This window comes from Aethalodelphis obliquidens, unplaced genomic scaffold (assembly GCF_003676395.1).
Source record: "Aethalodelphis obliquidens isolate GAN/ISIS:26980383/991018 unplaced genomic scaffold, ASM367639v1 scaffold60, whole genome shotgun sequence".
Lineage (NCBI taxonomy): Eukaryota > Metazoa > Chordata > Mammalia > Artiodactyla > Delphinidae > Aethalodelphis > Aethalodelphis obliquidens.
The window spans coordinates 4,038,882-4,060,161 of record NW_020838004.1 but is presented as its reverse complement, the minus strand read 5'-3'; the positions used below and the strand labels follow the sequence as shown (position 1 = coordinate 4,060,161).

The 21,280-nt window shown below is 41.8% G+C and overlaps 1 protein-coding gene across 1 annotated transcript in view; it reads right to left on the bottom strand.

Moving 5' to 3' along the window:
* PIWIL4 (piwi like RNA-mediated gene silencing 4) overlaps positions 1 to 21,280 on the bottom strand; it is a 39,699-nt gene that overhangs the window by 8,709 nt on the left and 9,710 nt on the right. Inside the window, exons 4-12 of the mRNA XM_027087768.1 lie at positions 20,740 to 20,861; positions 18,281 to 18,361; positions 16,019 to 16,216; positions 13,925 to 14,036; positions 9,537 to 9,660; positions 8,341 to 8,458; positions 7,703 to 7,814; positions 5,078 to 5,262; positions 3,020 to 3,092 (exon numbers count right to left, since the gene is read on the bottom strand). Of these exons, the coding sequence (XP_026943569.1) occupies positions 3,020 to 3,092; positions 5,078 to 5,262; positions 7,703 to 7,814; positions 8,341 to 8,458; positions 9,537 to 9,660; positions 13,925 to 14,036; positions 16,019 to 16,216; positions 18,281 to 18,361; positions 20,740 to 20,861 (1,125 nt within the window). The remainder of the gene's footprint in view (positions 1 to 3,019; positions 3,093 to 5,077; positions 5,263 to 7,702; positions 7,815 to 8,340; positions 8,459 to 9,536; positions 9,661 to 13,924; positions 14,037 to 16,018; positions 16,217 to 18,280; positions 18,362 to 20,739; positions 20,862 to 21,280) is intronic.

The following is a 21,280-nucleotide window of genomic DNA, read 5'->3' as shown; positions in this document are numbered from 1 at the left end:
TCCCCAACTTCATCCACAGATAAGCAAAGTGGAGAATTAGCTTAAATTGTGGTCTTTTTCCCATTAGGCACTGGACAGGCAAAATAAAAGGAAGAAGCAACAACACATTTTTTGTTAACCTGGACTTGAGTGTAAGGTATGAGGGGAGGGAAAATAAGGAAAAAGAAGGTTCAGGTGCTCTGGTATTTTTAAATTCCACCCTTCTCTCTCACTGCCTCTACTTCCCATCAAGTACTTCCCTCACAGAAGGACCTCTCCTGGCCTAACTCCATCTCCTTCCTATGTTTTATTCTCTACTTTCAAAACACCCAAATTACAGAAAAGATAGGCACTGTCATAATTAACAGAAAACAACGTGATTTTTTTCACCTATAGGACTGTTCATTATCATAATGTCAAGGGCTAAAATTATTTACACTTAATTATATAAAGTTGGGAAAAATATTTTTAAATTATCAGCAAAATTCTCTTAGGGGGGTTTCCTGCCTTCCATCCCATGAGTCTGGGACTAAGCAAGGTAGGTGGAAGAACAAGGAATAGCCCAATGGGGACCAGGACCAAAAGAAGGTGGGAGTCAAGTGAGACTGGTAACACACCACGGATAAAGAAGCAAGTATGTGGAGAATAATAAGGGCCATGTTTCTCACTATTAGAGAGATGAGGTACAAATATGGAAAGGGGGAACACTTTCCTGTGGCACTGGGTTGCAACTGGAGGCGTGAACACGTTTTTAATCTTTAAAATTTTAATAAAATATTTTAACATATACATAACTACATATAGTAATAAAATGGATGCAAGTGTGTATGTATATATATGCACACACATACATATACATATTTCTTAGCTTTGCCCATTGGGAAAGCCTAGGGGCAGTGACACCCCAGTAGCAAATAAACACACCCAGCGCCCAGATCTTGGTTTCTAAATACTGTTCTCTACCAAAAGGAATCAGGGCTCATTGGGAAAACATAGGATTCTAGAGTTCGACAGCAAAACTTAGATTAACCTGGAATGTCTTATTGTGCCAGATAGTAAGGAATTGTTCCAAGAAAGTTGGGAAGGTGTCAAAAAGACACACAAGTCAGCTTGAATGGGGCTCCCACTGGCAAAACCAAGGACAATTTGGATATCAAAATAAATAACAGTAGTGATAGACTATAAGCTGGTAAATAAAATAGGAATCCATGAATCCATACTGATGTAAATAAGTGAACAAACAAACAAATGGGAAGAAGAGAAAGCTCTTCCTTATAATGCCAACTAATAATTATAGAAGGAAGTACAAAATTAGAAAGCCACCATTTGGCCACCATCAGAGTAGTAATGGATTCAGACAAGAATTATCAATGGATTCTAAAACTAGTAGGAAAAATCTGATGAAGAACAGGATATTTTCATAGTCTCAAAGTATCTCCCTACCAAAAAAATAAAGAAAAAACCTGATTAATTACAAAGAGAAAAAGTGTAACTTTACAATGGAGAAAATTGACAGAAACCATCTCAATCAATGGAGTCCCCCCGGTAAGATGCAGTAAGAACACAGAATCATCGCTGTGATACTCCTGCCAAAAGTGCATAACCTGAATTTAATCATAAGGAAACATCAGACAAACCCAAATTGAGGGACATTATATAAAATAACTGGTTTATGCTCTTCAAAACTGGAAGGTCATCAAAGTCAAGGGAAAACTAGGGAACTGTTACAGACTGAAGGAGAGATTAAAGCGACAGGGAAACTAAGGGCAACACATTAGATCCTTTTAACAGAGAAGACATTTGGGGGACAAATGGGGAAATATGAGTGGAGTCTGTGGATTAGCTAGTTGTACTGCTCCCTGATTTTGATGGTTGTTCTATGGTTCCATAGGAGAGTGGCCTTGTTTGTACGAAATGGGTGCAAATGTATTTTTTAAAAGGTAATGGGCATCACTCCTGTAACTTACACTCAAATGGTTCAGGAAAAAGATAGGATAGATAGGAAGGGAGGGAGGTGGAAAATGATAGAAAATCATAAATAAAATGTCAAAAATTGGGGAATCTGGGTGAATGGTATATTACAGTTCTTTGTACTATTCCTGCAACTTTTCTGTTAGTTTGATTTTACTTTTTAAAGTGAAAAATAAATGCTCTTAGGATGATAACTTCCTGTATTATAACATCCTTACGGGCCATTTTTTGTGGAAACAAAGAGATAGCTAGGCTGCTTTGCACGCACTATGAATAGGAAAGTTGGGAGTTGGGATGAATGAGCTAGGGGGGTCAGACAGGAGATGGGACAGAAAAGCACTGCAGTACTGTGGGAGACTGAGAGAACATTTCCAAGAAATAGGAATGATTGAGAGATTTTTTAAGAAAGGGATGTCAATTTTAACTTGTCTGGAATGTTGACATGTGATATAACCATGCCTTGGCCCCAAACCCTCAGCAAAGTCAGATACATCACACACACACACACACACACACACAGGACACACACATACACCAACACACACACACATACTACACACACACACAATACTTTGGGGAAATGAAGCAATTGTGGGTGTCCTTCAGGGTGATGCAATGCAGGAGGAAAAGGCACCCATGAAAGCGGGTAAGAATTCAGAGGAGGCAGGGACATGGGGCCATAGGTGACATGGAAACACTTAAACCTTCCAAGAATCTCCTGAAACAATGGGGAGAACACAGGGTGCCCCAACACTTATGGGATAAGATGGGAGTCAATTTATCTTAAATCTTGAGTAAAAGATGATCCCCCCAGTAAGCTGGAAAATATGTAGAATCCAAGAGGCTGATACAGGAGTAACAAAAAGTATTTAAAAATTAATATTAGAAATATGAAAGGAAAACAAAATATTGATTAAAATATCAAGATAAATACTTTCTTGGGTGCTTGGGGAAATGCACAGCAATTTGCAAACATATCATGGGAGAACATGTTCAAATTCCTTCTTTCAAGGCTATTAGATATGAAGAAAAAATTAAAATTATACCTCGAAAATTATCCTATACTTACCAACTGAACCTCAGGATCAACATATTTCTGTATAGCGTGAAGAAATGCAGCTGGATTTTCTTGTACTTTTATGCTACAGAAAAAAAATTAATTTTGAAAATGCATAGTTCCCTTCTTAGTAGCACATAATCATATAGAACTAAAAATAATATTAGTTGATTTTTATAACAGACTATAATTTGAGGAAAAAATCATTGAAGTGAAAGCTTTTGAGTCTAAAATTGCTTCTCCCACACGTGATACACCAGCAACATTTCATTACCATTTTTATTAACTTAAAAAATAGTTTGGTGAAAAATGAAATTTTCTCCATTGTATAGAGTCCCTACAGATGCTATTTGAACAATTCTGTTGTTCAAAATGGAGTTGAAAGTGAACTTCTGAAACACAAGTCTCAATATTAAATGACTGAAACGGAGTTCAAGTTAAACTGGGATTAACAATTCTCTAATTCTGACTCTCCCTGGGAACTTTAAAATAAAAATCATTAGGTTAATGAGATCAAGATGTTCAGTTAATCTGTATGATTCATACTAAAACCTTCCTTTTTTCCTTAACGGCACACTGTGTGGAGCCTGGAATATTTAGCCATAATCAATCAGTGGACAAGTATCAATACTTATCAATTATCAGTTCTGTGGTTACGTTATATCAGGGGCCAGATGCTACAGAAAAAAATTGCCACGGAGAAGAATTTTTAGATCCGTTTTCTTGACATATGTTCAGCCTCTCATATGTAAATATAATGGGACTTTCCCAATACCCAGTGGCCTTTTGAAAGTTGACCAGCAGGTGGCAGGACCACTGTCTGCCGCTTGCGGGTTCTAACAGGAGTGGCCAGCAACGTTGTTTCAGATGGAAGAAAACCTGCACATATAAATCTAGTAAGTAAATGGATACTTCATAGGGAAAAAAAAGGATGGACTAAAATATGAGCTTTCAAATAAAACAGGCCAAGGACCGAACACCGGCATGGGCTTGTTGGAATTTGGGTGAGAAAGAGCCTATGCCGCCAGCCCAGGTTCCGGGACTGTGGCTTCTTTCATGAATCTTTTCCTGCCTTATTACCTCATGGGTTAAGAGAAATTAGAGCAGGTGAAACTCAAACCAGGCGATTTGCTAACAGATTTGATAAGAGAAGAATTCTATACTACAGTGTAAAATGAGACTTTGGGAACAGCTATGGTTTTCAACAATGCTTATGCTGCTGATGTAATTAATTAGTAACCATGTGTTTAAAGAATAACTTCCCACCCTGCCAATTTAGGACATTTGCACCTCCACTACAACAAAGAAAAAGAAGTATCTGTTGCTCTTTTTTATGCATAGCGAGCTCAATGAAGTAAGGTAGGACCAACTTTACGGCTTTTCTAAAGCAAAACGATATTCGACTTTGAGCGTGGCTGTATATGAATGGATCCCTTATTAAATTGAAAGCATCATATTCATCTCATCCCATGCAAATAGCATAGCATTTAGTATGTAGTAGCAGATACTCAATAAATGTTCAAAGGCTAAATGAATGACCTGGTTCTATCAGAAACTATCTAGATGACTAATCTTATGCTACAGGAACAGAATAAGAAAAGCTTATTTCAGATCTATTCTTACATTAAATTTTAAAACATAAAATCTATCAAATAAGTCAGGAAATGCAACATTTATTTGTTAATATCCTGTTTGCTGTTCAGTTTTATAAGTAAGTGATATGGAAGAATTAAGAAAAGAAACTGAGGAGGCACTATATGGATTTATTAAGGATTTATACCCCAACTAGTACTGGAAAGACGCTGAGATAATGAGAGTACTGCCTAGGAAGAACTATGAAAATAAAGTTTTATAAAGACCAACATAAAATACATTTCAACTGGATAAAAATTTAATCATTGCCAAATCTATCTACTTATAACTGCTTGGCATTCTACGTTAGGAATCTTTACTGACATTAAAAAAAAAACAAAAACACTTTTGTAGCTATATCAGCCATCATCTCCTATCTTTTAACCAAACCAAATTAATATGTGAAAAAAGTTGGGATGATTTTCTGCATCTTCTCACATTTTGGGGTGGTTCACATTAAATCCTATGGGCCTTCCAACTCTTCTCAAGCAGTTCAAAAAGCTCTCCGTCACACGTTCAGCTCTGTTGCTACACATAACCAACCATTTATTCAAAGACTGCGCACTTAAAATCTTGCAAGTTCGCATATCCTTGGACCAGTCAGCCGCAGACACAGGTTGACACTGAGAAAAATAATGATTGTGAAAGGGTTGAACAAATTTACTCAGAGAACAATTAAATAAAAAAGTGCGGAAATAGTTCATATTTGTCATAACAGAACTATTTAGTACAGTCTGCTATTCTCAGACTTAAAACACAGATACAAGCACTGCACATCTGAACACAACACATGTGCTTCCTGGGAGTGGACGTAGCTCAGCATCATCCCAGGTTAGCCGTTCCTTGCCTGCAGATCCTTGGCAAGTCCCTTTACTTCACGGGGCTCTGCTGTGGGCAAGGAAAGGTACCTGGTTCAAATCTCTAGGTTCCCTTCCAGCTCTAAAAGTCTACGACCTTTACTATGAATGTAAAAGCCAGGCTACTGGCTGTCCAGTTTGGTCTCTTTGCTTTAGGTACCTAGATATCTCAAATAGAAAATGCTGATGACTGACACAATGCAGGTCATCATACTGAAACTAACAAACCCTACAATTAAAGACTATACATTATGCCAAGAGTAGATACGTCTAGGAGCAAAGTTGAGGCCAGGACACAAGCTCCTTTCTCATTCTTTGGAAGGTTCCCCAGATGACCAGGAAAAACAAGCTCCCTGCCTTGAAGAGGGGAGACTTCAGACTGGTCCCTAGCCTTCTGTTTATATCCATGGACTGGAATCAAATGGAAATGTTCTTGGTGTGGTAAACCAGGAAGAGTCACTGTTAGAATTTAAAAAAACACTGCAATCTAATCTCTTGCTACTGAAAGTGTTGCCTTGTAGCAGGATGGCTATCTCCCGAGAGCTCGTTAGAAATGCAGAGTCCTGGGCTCAATCCCAGACCCACTGAATCAGAATCTGCATGTTAACAAGTTCCCCAGTGATTCATCTGCACATTACCGTTTAAGAAGCATTCCAATTCCCTTGTTTTACAGGTTCCAAAGACATGGCTGAAAAGGGTGATGGAGCCAGTTGGTGGCACTGAAGGTTTAGAATACTGCTTTTGTCTTTGCAACCAGGGCCCTTTCCAGCAAGCACTCTGACTTCCAGGCCCCAGCCAATCTCACGGTGGCCAGGCAGGGACTCAACTTCAGGAAGCAACCTTAGCCTGAGAATGAAGGGGAAGGGCTAGGCCTCCATAAAGGCTTCTGTCTGGAGCTAGGATTCGTTCCTTCCCTTTACAACCAGCGTGAAGAGAGCCACAGCTCTCTCACCTACAGTCCTACCTGTTATGGGCTGGCAGGGGGCCCAGGACAAATGGCCACGGGCCACTCTGAAGCCTGTGAACCTTTAGTGTACTCAGTTCCTCGAACCCAATTTCCAGAAAGCAGGATCAGCTGAGAAGTCGAGGACACAGCCACCTCTAGCCCACCCACCATCGCCTCTAGGGGGCGGGTTCTCCACCTTAGTGCCCCTTCTATGGAGACCTGCTTCCAGGCCAAAAAATGCAAACAAATCTCTGACAAATATGACTTGACCTAGAGATGATGAGACAGACCATTTTAAATATTTCCCATCTCACTTCACGTGTGGAACCGAAACTGAGCTTCTCTTTACTGACTCCTGAACAAGATCTCAATGGGGGTCTACATTTTAGGACTTGACAAAGTTTTGTTTTGTTCTGCTTTTAAAGTAGTTTTTCTTCAGCTTCTCCAATAAGGGTTTCGGTTGCTTGGATAGATTATCAAAAAGAAATGATGAGAAAAATCTCCATTCTGCCAACAAAAAAACCATTCACTTGCTCAGTCATTAGTTTTGACATGTTGGCTTACTTATTATATCAAATAAAGGCAAGAAGAGTGCCTTTAAAAATGAAATGTAATTGGCTTTAAAAATGGGCAAAACAGAGGGGAAAAGTAGAAAGAGAATGTGCAATTTTTGCATAAAATAGGTTCATTTTTAAATGGAAGCCCCAAGGAAGCAATGATTTGTCTCTGCAGGTTTCAGAGTGCTTCTCCGCCCAAATGCCGTGGCTGGGATGGGCTCTGTGCAAACTTCTTCACGTTTATGCCAACTGAGCAGCATTTTACTCTGGGGAAAAAAAATCCTGAGGTACCAGGAAATATGGTCTATTGGAATTAATCTTCAGCAGTTAGAAGAATTTTCTCAGGTACCATAGATTTTTTTTTTTAAGCGATGTAAGAGTACTACAACACGCAATAATAGGTTGGCATGTTTTGATTGCAATGGCTTGAAATACCATTTTCTAACTCATCTTTAAATGTGACACCACATCACAGTGACTGACCTAAATTATGTCCGCTGGGTGCCGCGAAGCCTTTCAAAAGTACACTCGGATTAAAAAGGAAAACAGAGGGACCTGGAGGTTTAGAACAAAGGAAAGGCAGGGACATGGCCATGGAAAAACCAAATGAATATTCTAAGCCCACTAGTCATTCTGGCATATGATCAAACTGACACACATTCAAGAAAATACTTTTAAATGAAAATAAAATCACTGCACTTACTGTGTGGTCTTGTATTATTATATTTTCTGAAGGCACAACCCGGCCAGTCAGAGACATCTGGCATCCAAAATGCAGGCCCCAGGTCTCCAGCTCAAAACGAGCATCCTTGTTTCTGTTGATAGAGTTGAGTTTTAAATCATTAAAGGGCTTACTTTCTAAAGAATTTTAATCATTAGAGATAAAATTACAACTTAATTATTCAGACTGATTTTTTTAGGGCTCCTGACTTCTATTTCTACTCACCATTGTTTTCCCTGCTCAAGAGAATTACAGGAAGACTGCACCCATGGGGGACACGCAGGGATGGAAAGGCTCCCAGTGTGGCTCACTGGTTAGCAAAATGGGACTTTGAGCCAGACAGACCAAACTTCAACTCCAAGCGCTGACATTTAATAACATGTGACCTTGAGCAAACTCTGAAATCTTTTAAAGCTGTGGTTTCCTTATTGGCAAAAGGTAGGACTAATTGACTACTTCACAGGGCTGATGTAAAAATTAAACATGACAATACATGGACAGTGCTACCACACTGCCTGGTACATGTTAAGTGCTCGATAAAGGTGAGATATCATTGCTGATAACAAACTTATCACTAAAGAGATACTGTGAAGCGTCTGGATGTGGAGATGTCCCTGTACCTCTGGATGTCATCTGCGAGCCTGGCCAGGCGCTGCTGCCTTCCCAAAGGACTGAGGCGCGTTTCTTCAGCCACAGCCTTCATCAGCCGGAAATCAGATGTTGCCTCGCCGGGCAGCCCTATTCAACGTGAATGAAAACAAAGTGAAAAATGGACAGTCCTCGATGTAACCCCAGCCCGTCTCAGGCACAGGGTAATAAAAGTTTTCACTTAAACTGAATCAGATTCACCGTCTGGATAGCACCATCTGACAGCAGTGCAAGCCACGTGTCACTTAAAATTTTCTGTAGTAGCCACATTAAAAAAAAGCCAAAAAGAAACAGATGCAATTATTCAAATAGTATATATTACTTAACTCAATATATCCAAAATATTATCATTTCAACATGCAGCCAATATGAAAAATTTGTCAATGAGGTAGTTTCCCTTTCCTTTTCCTACTACGTCTTAGGCATCCAGTCTGTATTTGACACTTACAGCACTTCCCCAGCCAGTCCCTCAGTCGCACTAGTCATGTGTCAAGTGCTCAGTGACCACGTGTGGCTAGAGGCCACCATGGGGACTGTGCAGACCTGGGATGTCCTAGTACCACTAAGAACGGGCATCCCTCCCTGCAGGGCTGATGTCCTTGTTAACTTTTCTAATCACGAAAGAAATACATACACATGATAACTGATCCGAGCAATACAAAGTGTAAAAAGTAGAAAGTCCACCCTTAGTCTCACCCTGGTAATCAGACGAGCATGATTAAAAGCACCTGAGACAGTTATTCAGCTTCTACTAGAGAGCGAAGATTACCCTGAAGCTTATGCAAAAAGAAAATAAGGAGCATTTTGGCACCACTCAAAGAATATACCTGAAGAAAATTAAATCATGTGGCTTCTCAGCCTAGTGAAGTTCAAAAAATGCGGAAGAACAGCTTGGTTTTAGGAAAACATCTGGGGACCATTTTAACATCAAATTAACAAATAGAATACACGAGATAAAGGAAATAGATAGCTTTCACCCTGCTGAGCAATGTCCAAAGAGCACTCTACCCTTCCACTTCCTCTGTGATGAAATAAATAACTTAAGGCTCATCCTCCATGGGTTAAATTAGTGCTCCAGCACTCAGCTAACTTAAGGAGGTTCTACCCACCGCAAAGTATCAGGAATCTGTGACTGAGAGCCTGACAGAGTATAAAACATAAACATCACCTGTTAGAAAGCAGAGCTCGGGGATCAGGTGGGCCATCCGAACCTCAGCGTCATCATTTCTCTTGCTTTTCAACAGACTAACAAGCACTGGCTGGTTTAGGTCAGATAAGGTAATATCATATTGCTGTAGGATGCAAGATTAATGAGGGAAAAGTTACTATGGAAACACTGTAAAACGAGCATCCTTGCTTATGAGCAGCAAGGTAATCCCCAAATGAATAGATAAGCAAATCCATTCAATAGAGGAAAAAAAGTTCCTACTAATCCGTATGGTTACGTAATCATTTCTACTTCCTTCCTAGGACCTATCCCTTATATCTCAGGGTCAGTTTCATGATTTTATTATCTTTTATAATGCAATACTGTTGGTTTTTTTTCATTCATTTCCTTGCTCTCTTCTGAGTTTCATCCAGAGACAGAATAGCCTTCAGCTAGCTCCATCCATAATGCCATGACCCCACTGCAGCATTTCCACCGTTGGAGACTGAGGCAGACTGCCCCATGTATAACTAAGTGGTTCTAAGCGCCTGTGCTCATTTGGAAAATACCTATACACAAGTTGGAGGCAAGGGTTATATTGAGTCAATCTCAGATTTCCTAAAAGGGCACGACTGTCCTTCATTCCTAGGATAGTATGACGTTATAGGGAAACAGCTTTGAACTCCAACAAATGTAAATCTGATCCCCAGCTCTTCTGTCAGTGCGTACGTGGACTGTGACACTGGGGAAGTTACCTACCTTTCCTCATCTATGACATGAGGAGAACGGTAGCTCAGAGGTGTCCCATGTAAACCACTAGCGTGGTGTCTGGTTTATAATGAGTTCTCAGCAATCATTAGTCCCTACCCCACCCCCTTTCCCTTTGTAAACTTGAATTTCAACATTCTCACCTTGCCACGAGTTCATTTACCTTCCAACGGCAAAGTTTCCAATGAACACTCATTCCCAGTATAATTTACTCAATACTGATGACAGAACAACTGGAATTATAATTTACCAACTGCCTGGCGACTATATGACACTGACATCAATAATTATACTTAAGGAAGCTAGCAGTGAGTGCTTCTCTATTCAATTAGGACTTTAAGTCATTAAAAACAATTCAGGAAATGTGATCATTGCAACAATGCTATGGCTGAAAAGCTTGGAGAAGGCTTCACAGAGAGTTTTTATATGTGACTTCATTAATTCACATCTCGTGCTTGCTATATTCCAGGAACAGCGGGGGATACAAAGATAAAAGAGGCACAGTTCCTACGTTTACACATAACTACATTATCTACAAAGCAAAGTAGACCAGTAGCACAAATAATATATGCTAAGCACTTATATTTTCCCTCATTTAGTCTTTTTTTAATGGATGTGTACTATGTTTTTTTTTAATTGAAGTGTAGTTGATTTACAATGTTGTGTTAGTTTCTGGTGTACACCAAAGTGATAGTTATACAAACACACACACACACAAACACACACACACACACACGTATGTATTCTCTTTTAGATTCTTTTCCATTATAGTTGCTACAAGATATTGAGTATAGTTCCCTGTGCTATACAATAGGTCCTTGTTGTTTATCTATTTTATATATAGTAGTGTGTATCTGTTAATCCCAAACTCCTCATTTATCCCCCACCCTTTCCCCTTTGGTGACTGTAAGTTTGTTTTCTATGTTTGTGAGTCTGTTTCTGTTTGGTAAATTAATTCATTTCCTCCTTTAATCTTAACCACGATGAGTCAAATACTATCATCATCCCCTTCACTGATGAGGAAACAGCATCAGAAATTAAGTAACTTTCCCAAGGTCCCATAACTGTACATTAGCACAGCCAGGATTCATCCCTTAAGACCTGGGAACCTCTGCTTGTTACACCACTCAGGACTGGGTCCCTCGCAAGGAGTAGGGAACAGGGTGGTAGTGAAAACAATTTCTGGCTGGTAAATCAGGGAAGGCTTCGTGAAGGAAGTAGAATCCAAGAGAGAACCTTGAAGAAAACGTGGGAGTATTACAAGTTCCAGGAACAGCTCAAGCAAAACTGGGACATGTTCCAGGAAGAGGATATTCCATTTACCTGGAACATGGCCAGGAATTCTACCCACTAAGCTGTGTCATCAGTTGAACTTTACTCTCTCCCGTGCCCCAATTTTCTTAGCGTTTGAAAATATTTTTCATGATAAGATAAAATAGAGAAATATAAAGGTCAATATCAAGATGTCTTCCACTTTGAAAGTTGACTGCATAATAATTTAGCATTCCTTTCCTAGGACAGAGAGGAGGACATTCTAGAAATTGGCACCATTTTCTTTTTCTCCCTAATATATATGCAGTGAACCACAACTCATTACACAGGAAAGTGAGTGGGATTTTATCATGATTCCCTTTTCAAAATGTCACGTGTCCTAAAATACATCAAAGAAAAATGAATTTAACTGTGCAGGAAAAAAAAATGTTTAACAAACTTTGTGTCTGATAAACGAACACTTATGGAGCACATTTTCTGCACAAGACACTTTGCCAAATGTCAAATGCCATCCGTGTTCTATAAGGAAGACGTGTTCTGGAAGCAATGTGGAATGTTCTACAAGTGCTCAGGGAAGAGAACAGCTAGCTCTTCTGTGAGTGTGACAGGGAGCAAAGTCAGAGAGGACTTCACTAACGAGATGACATTTGACCTTGAAGAGGAAAGGTACAGTGAGGCTTTATGCCAATGTCTCTTGAACATGAGCGAAAGCTGAGTGACAGCAAGTAGACTGGGGTGATGGCAGCATGGGGTGCATGGCGGGAGTGCCGTGGGAGATGAGGTCAAACTGTGTGATGCTACAGTTGAAGAAAGGAAGTGCTCATCACCTGCAGGAACTGGACTAAAAGCTCTGCGTGGACGATTCAGCGCTTACGAACAACTGAACGAGGAGGTGACGGTAAAGATGAGGAAGGACCAAAATGTCTTCCTGAGAGGCAGAATTCCCAAGGAGAGAGGAAAGTGGGAAAGACAACGAATTCAGTTTGAATTATGTTAGTGTGAGAGGCCTGCGGGATATTCATGCAAATACAGTCTGAAACGGAGATGAGGATATAATTTAGGAATGAGGGCAAGGCAAAAATACCATATTTGAACAATCTCAAAATATGAAGCAAAGATCCTCTGCAAGGGGACCATGGTGAATAATAGCATTTAATGTCTGGGGGAAATGAAGAAGGAAGATGTCAAAAGAGGCTGAGAAAGAACCACCTGAAACCTAGCAGAGAACCACCAGGGATGTGCGGAGGGGCCAAGGAAGAAGAGTTCAGCTCAGCGGGAGTGGTTACTAGTGTCCAAAGCCACCAAAGCCCCTCCGAATAAGAACAGTAGCTGAATTTGACCTTGGAGGGCTATTTCCATAGCAGCAGAACCGGGTACCAGACTACTGAGGCTTCAGGAAGGAAGAACTGAAGAGGTGCTTGGAGCTAGTTTAGACAACCTTCTAAAGAAATGAGCTAAGGAGGAAAAAGAGATCGCTTTTCCCGAAGGTATAGAAAGGTCAAGGCAGGGTTTTTGTTTTCTGTTTTTGTTTTTAAAACAGTGAGATTCTGGAGACTGAACTACGACTGCACATTAAAGAGAAGGCACCTCTGAAAGGAACTGAAGTTGGATGGTGGGGATGAGGAAATTGTCATCACTGTGAATCAAGCTCCCAGAGTCAGCAGGAGATTCCATCAGTAAATGTTTGAGTACCTACTACATGCCACCCTGGGCATCCAGAAATCAAGAGCTCAGCGTTGAGGAGGGGAGTCAGACCATCCGTGTCCTTTCTGTGATAGTCGTCTGCAGCTAAGTGCAGGGAGGGGACCCGGGGGAGAGCATCCTAGGGCTCCCTTAAGAGCTGACTGCTGAGCTGAGTACTGAAGGGTGTTCAGTGACCGGCTGGCTATGAGTGGGCGTCAAGGAAGAGGAAGCAACATGTGTGAAAATGCATAGGGGGGTAACTGACTCGAGGAACCACGAATGGTGGGCACAGCAGAACCCAAGAAGGAAACAGGGGATGGTAAGTGATGAGACTCAAGAGACAGGGAGTGGCCAGATCATAAAGGACCTGGGGAATTCTGCCCAGGAGCTTAGATCTGACTTCTAAAGCAACAGAGAGCCATGGGAATATTTTAAGCGGGGAAGTGACATCATCAGATATGTTTTAAAGGAGGTAACTCAGACTACAGGAAGGACCACAGGAGACAGGATGAGGGTCTGAGCCAATACAGGAACGGTGGAGATGGAGGGGAAGGGACAGGTCAGAAAATTATGTCAGAGGCAGACTCAGCCCGACAGACTGGGGGACTTGTTGGATTGGAAAGGAACAGGGACCCTCTTCTGAGCTAAGCAGAAGGGAGATGAGGATGAAGGAAGACAAGTCCCACCTGCTTGTAGTAATCCACATAGGTGATCTCGGTGCCATCCCGCTTCTGGAAGGTGTGCGTGGGCTTCACTGACCAGTCAATGTCATCGATGCGATAGGTTTTGTTATTGTATCTGGTAAAGGCAAGAAATCTTTAAGTTCTTTTCCCAAATCCTACAAGGTAAGTGGCTCTTTCACTATGCTTTTTTTTTTTTTTTTTTTGCGGTACGCGGGCCTCTCCCGTTGTGGAGCACAGGCTCCGGACACGCAGGCCCAGCGGCCATGGCTCACGGGCCCAGCCACTCCGTGGCATGTGGGATCTTCCTGGACCGGGACACGAACCCATGTCCCCTGCATCGGCTGGCGGACTCTCAACCACTGCGCCACCAGGGAAGCCCTTCACTATACTTTTAATTCAAAGTATTATTCTCAAGAATTTCAGAAATTATGAAAGATAATAACTCAAGAATAGCCACTTTAAAAAAAAAAAAGAAGGATCAGCTCTTATCTGAGAAGAGCATTAATTAACTCTTCCGTTCACAGGAGGACCTCTACCAGTGGGAGAGTCATTAGACCACCAGTGCTTTTCTCACTGAGATACACTGCCACTTCAGGTAAATCATTCTTAAATGTTCAAGGCTGAAGCATGGCTCAAAACTTTCCCATCAGCTTCTGGTGCCACTAAGATTTTCTGAACTCCCAACTAGCGCTTCTGATAAAAAGCACCCCAAGCAGGCTGATGGACCACCCAATTCTGGAAGCCTGCTTCCTCTCCCATCTAGGGCTGGCCCTGGGCAAAACTGCAAAGCAGGTCGGCTGAGATCTTTCTAAGCTCTTTCTCCCCTTCATCAGGTACCGTGTGGCCTGGAACATTCTCTCATGCCACCGCAGCCTTGGGACAGAAACCTCCTTGTCAGGTTTCTTCTGGGCTCTGGGTACCTTGCAGGGTGACTTTGAAATAGTGTGATAACTTACTCCATGAAGATCATGACAGGAGAATAAGGGGGCAGCGTGGAATTCAATCCGCACCACCTCTCTACTCTGTAACCCAGAAAAACAACTTCCAGTGGAAATTCCAAGCCAGACTAGGAGACTAGTGCGTCCTCTAAAAGAAGTGTCCCTGGACCAGCAGCCGCAGAGGCGGGGCTTTTTGGTCCTCACGAAGTCACCTAACTGCCCATGTCCCATTCAGTTGAAATGTGCATTGATGACAAATGTATACACAGACAAACCTAGACACTTGCAAGGTCTCAGCCTTAACGGCCTCATAATCTTACAGCAGAGATGAGACACGGACCTGATGTTCTGTCCTGTTGTTACTGAATCAGACTTGGGTCTGCTCGCCCACGCACAGTAAAGCCAGTCTACTGACAATCGGGTTGTGGTGAAGGAAATGTGCATCAGGTACTGTTATCTGGGTACCTCAGAGAGGAGCTAAAAAAGAGGATATGGGGCAGAGGCCTGCCTGGGAAGGCCGCATAGGGTCCTGCTTGTTTACACTGTGATGTAATAAAATGAAATAAAATGGCTCTAAAGAGGTGGCTTACAAACACTGGACTTTGGGAATTGCCTGGCGGTCCAGTGGTTAGGACTCGGAGCCTCCATTGCCGAGGGCGCGGGTTCAAATCCCCGGTCAGGGAACTAAGATCCTACAAGTCGCATGGTGTGGCCAAAAAAAAAAAAAAGAAAGAAAGAAAAAAAAGCACTGGGTTTGGGGAGCAGCACAGGGGCGGGAACTGAATAATTCCAACTGAATGGACAGGTGGAAGGTGGAAGCTTCAGAAAAGCAGTAACGTTTGAGCTGGACTTTGTGGGAGCAGAAATCTAAAAGGCAGAAATGGGGGTGGGGGAACCAGGCAGAGGGGCTGGAGCAGCAAAATGCAGACCACTGGCGGTTAGGGGAGAGGGTACAGCAGGAGGTAAGGAAGGACCAGGTCAGACTGTGGACCACCAAGCATGCCCCTCGAGGAAGCCTGCACTCTAGACAATTGAGAACGGTCAGGTCTATAACAGGTGAGTAGACTGATCAGGTCTGGGCTCAGGCCAGTGCCCTGTTCCCACACGGGATACATAATGCATTCTCTAGAGAAGAGTCTATTTAAATGAAGGCTTTTACCTTGTAATGACAATGAGCCCAATCAGCTGTTTCTCACACGTCTGGGTAAAGCAGGACATGCCAGTTTTGTGGCAGAGATCCGTCATGAATTCTAGAACAGTCTCATTCCTGAGTATCTTATAACTCACGTCAGCACAAAACAGGAGTCTGCTTTCGAAATGTGACACAGAAACGGCAAACCCAGGCCAAAGGGACAATCTTCAAAATAAATAAATAAATAAATAAATTGTAATAAATAAAATTTTTTTAAATGTTTTAAATGTTATATCAGGAAAACAATAAACATTTTAAAATGGTGACTTTACATTCCAATTCTCTAGATTTCATGAAACAATTTTTCTTTAATCTGATTTCTTTCAGTGGCTGACTTAACACTTCAGTTATTTCCAGCTGGAGTGTCTTTTAACATATATTTAGGATAAAATACATTCCTGTAGAGCTGCATTGTTTTGACCTTGATACTACTGACACTTGGACTGGAAAATTCTTTGTCAGGGGCTCTCGTGTGCATTGCAGGATGTTTAGCAATACCCCTGGCCTCCACCCACTAGATGCCAGTATCAGCCCCCAAACTGTGACCACCAAAAATATCTGCAGACATTGCCAAATGTCCCCCTGGGGAGCAAAATCGCCTCTGGTTGAGAGTACAGCTGTAGGATTAAAATGTTTATGGGGGGATCCATCCCAGCATGAAAACATCTAGGTTCAGAAAAGCACACTGGCTCAATGGTGAAGACGATGACTACACTTAATAATGAGATTAAGAAATAATCTAAGTGATATCACGTACAGACATACAAGGACAACTGGAGCAGTGGCTCCATCCCCTTTCCACATGTATGAATATCACAGTCTGAAGTCTTAAATAAGAAAACGTTATGGAAATGGCATGAAAGAATAGACAAATATTTTTTAAAAATCATTTCAGTTTATATTTTGTGGACTTCATTTGCTGTGATGCTCATGCCAGTTTTCAGGACAAGCATATGCACTAGGACCAGCTCTAGCTCAGCACAACACTGGGCCCACGAGGATTTCTAATCCAGGTGGAGAGATAAGTGACGGGGGTGAATGAATAGGATGCTTTAGACAGACCACTCCGACACACTGAATTAACATACAGAAACCCTGCCCTTTTCCTCTACCTGGCAGAAGCCAAACTCCCTGCCTCCACTTTCTATCTTTTCTGTACAGATCTCCCTCAACTTATGATGGGTTTTCATCTTGATAAACCCACCATAAGCTGAAAATATCCTCAGTAGAAAATGCATTTAATACACCTAACCTACCAAACATCATAGCCTAGCCAACTTAAACGTGCTCAGAACACTTACATTAGCTGACAGTGGGCAAAATTATCAAACACAAAGCCTATTTTATAAGAAAGTGTTGAATATCTCATGTCATTTATTGGATACTGTGAAAAAGAGAATGATTGTGCGGGTCCATCATGGTTGTAAGTGTGTCGGTCGTTTACCCTCGTGATCGGGTGGCTGCCTGGGAGCCGTGGCTGCCGCCGCCCAACCTCGTCAGCGAGTATCATCTCCACATCCGCTAGCCCGGGGAAAGGTCAAAGTTCACAATTTGAGGTATGGTTTCTACTGAATGTGCATGGCTCGCACATCATCATAAAGTCGAAATATTGTAAATTGAAATATTGTAAGGCAGGGACCGTCCGAACTTCTCCATTTGTTTCGTGGCTGTCTTTGGGTTACTGGCTGCCTCTGTCTGTGGCACAGCTACTTATTTTGGAGAGCTGAGTAACAACCAGTTCAAGACACAGCCGATCACATTCCCTGCAGCATCTACCTCCCAGTTTAGGGTAAAAACTCTGCGAGTGTTCCTAACAGTTCACTAGGGCAGCTTAGCCGGCTTGTGTGTCTGACATCTGCTTACCCAATAATTTCCAATCAACCACCCTGGCTGTGTTAACATTCTATCAGCAAGAAAACAGAGCCCCAGCTATGTGGTATAACATAATAGAGCTTATCCTGCTCTCATTACGACTTGTCATACACAGAAAACTCAGTTCCTGAACTCCTTCTGGGATTTATGATAGTAACCTAGCACACTAATATAAGAAAACAGGCTGCTAGCTTTTGACGTTCACCATTCTATAGAGAACTTGAAAATTTTAAAAATCCATTATTTTTCATACCACAGAATCTCTCGTAGGAGGCATAATGGTATAATATTGCATCATAAATTATGCTGTTCACATTATAACAATTTCAGAGTAGCAGAAAACATAAATAAACCTACTTGTGCTGGGGAATTTCCACTGGCTCCGAAGGCTTATAGAAGTTCCGTCCAATCTGGTACATGGACAACTTTTTTAAGATCCTGCAAGTATATATTTTTAAAATCTGTTAAACAACCGTTGATAACAGTATACTTCCAAGTTTGTACACATGCTGAAAGAAAAATAGTAGAAAAGTCCAGAACTCCTATTGTTATAACACTGGAAGGTTTAGCTGCTAAACATACACATGAGTGTGTGTACAAGAACTATCACTTCATGTTTGGGAATGACACAATTGAAATTAGTTCTCTCTCTCTGGGTTTAACTGCAATAAGGAGGTGGTCACTTTCCAGTTATGACTGTGACTGTTAACATTCTGGTTGGTGTGGATGAGGTGAGAAAAGCCATGTCCACAGGCTCTTCTGGCCTCTTGCTTATTTTGAGATGAGGAGGCTGTTTCCCTTGTTTTTCTTTCTTATTTTTTGTATAGTTAATTTACAATGTTGTGTTAGTTTCAGGTGTACAACAAAGTGATTCAGTTATATATATTCTTTTTCAGATTCTTTTCTATTATAGATTATTACAAGATATTGAATATAGTTCCCTGTGCCATACAGTAGGTCCTAGTTGTTTATTTTACATATCGTAGTGTGTATATGTTAATCCCAAACTCCTAATTTATCTCTCCCCCCCCGCATCCCCTTTGGTAACCATAAATTTGTTTCCTATGTCTGTGGGTCTATTTCTGTCTTGTAAATAAGTTCACTTGTATCATTTTTTTAGATTCCACATATAAGCAACATCGTATGATACTTGTCTCTCTCTGCCTGGCTTACTTCACTGAGTATGATCATCTCTAGGTCCATCCATATTGCTGCAGATGGCATTATTTCATTCTTTTTTATGGCTGAGTAGTACTCCATTTTATATATGTACCACATCTTTATCCATTCATCTCTCGATGGACATTTAGGTTGCTTCCATGTCTTGGCTATTATAAATAGTGCTTCTATGAACACTGGGGTGCATGTCTCTTTTCGAATTAGAGTTTTCTCCACATATCAGGAGTAGAACTGCTGGGTCATATGGTAATTCTATTTTGAGTGTTTTAAGGAACCTCCATACTGTTCTCCATAGCGGCTGCACCAATTTACATTCCCAAGGAGGCTGTTGCTAATGAGGCTACTCAGGCTTCCCAGCGCTACCAAATGACAAGGTTGCCTCTTCAGCAACTAATCCTGGTCACCTTTGTAACGTGACACATCACTGATCTGAGGCTGCCCCATGCATGGGGGAAACAGGAGAGTTTCAAGTCCGAAAACAGGGGTTCCAACTGCATGATTTTTGGCTGTCCAATGGCATCTGAGCCTCAGTCCCCTCATCTGTAAAATGGGGATTTTAATCACACCTGCCTCAGAGCTCTCGAGTAAGGATCAAGGAAGCTCTAACACCACACAAAGAGCTTTGTCACTGCAAAGCACCTTGCAAACGTCAGCTGACTTAAAATAGTCCCCTCTCAGGGGGGCACATGCAAGACTGGCTGCTGAAGGGCATTTTACAGTGCTGAGCTGAGGCCCAGATATGATCTAAAGATGCTCGGCAAGGTGTCTGACTAGAATCAGAAAGCAACGTTATCTGTGTGATGAAAGTTCCTTTACGTGCCCTACTCAGCAAAACCCCAAACGCCCCGTCCTCATCCTGTCCAGAGGCCACTGTTGAGTGAAGGGCTCAAATCTTAGGTTTTTAACACATCGTGCTAGTGATCCGCACCCACAGCGGGGAAAACGGTGGTTCTCAAGCTTTCGTGCTCCCACGTGTCATCTGGGAAGCTTGCTAAAAATGTGGATTTTCAGGCCCCACTCATGAAATTCTACTCACTAGGTCCAGCGAGGCACTAGGGAAGCTGCATTTTGTCGAGTCCCACCCAACATCCAAGATGACACGGAAGCAAGTGATCCTCAGGTCAGTTTGAAGAACACTGAGAAGCTTGGTGACAACCTCCCTTCTGCCCCCAGGGACACACGGGGAAGGAAAGGGGGCTGAGAGGCAAGTGACAGCAGAAAGCAGATGCTGATGGCCTTTCACACCTAAAACCAATCAGCCAGGAGAAAAACCAATCCCTCCGTTTACTAACCCAAACACACGCATCTTTTAAGTCTGGCGGTGGAGGCTGGGAGTGGGTACAGAAAAAGAAGAAAAGGGAAGAGGCACCTGCCCTGCAGCCACTGAGACATCACAACCCTCGAGTCCTTCGTCTCGACACAGATGATACTGGATAGTAACAGAGGTGCCAGTCTGAGGCCGTGATGGACTGTGGTGTGTGTTATTGCACAAGTACATGAAAGGATATGGAAAATTTCCCTAAAGATGACACTGCTGCTGGCACACTGCCTACAAAATGGTTAATACTTTTAATACCCAGGCTCCACCACGACAGGCATCATGAGCCTAAATTAGATTCACATTTAAGGCACTTTACTTCTTGAAGATGATACTGAAGACCTGCATGCACACGGGAGAACTTGCCGGCAGCTCCCTCGTCAGGGTGATAGTCATCTTTACAGTCTCGCCTCTTCGAGTTTCACTTGACAATTCCATGACCTGAAAAAAGAAGTACTTAAAATGCACTCTACGGATTATCCTCAAGGGCACAGAATATGGATATGCTAAAGCTGTCCCAACTTAATAGGCATTAACAAAAACAAAACTGCAGGTGTCAGTAATGTAATAATCTAATGATTACGTTACGTTTGGAAGGTTTTTTTCGCTGTATTTTGCTAATACCAGAAAAGCAACACATCTCTTTCCTCTCGAACTTCTTAATAGAGAATCAAAACCGGCCTCGGGGTTCAAACATTCAATCCAAAGAGAATCCAGAGCAGCGGTTCTTGACCTTTTTGGGGAGTGGGGGTGGGAAGACAGGTCACAACCTACTTTGAGAGTCTGATCAAAGTTACAGACATTCTCCAAAGAAAATGTCACATAGGTATATACAGCAGCAATGAATATAATGTACCCAT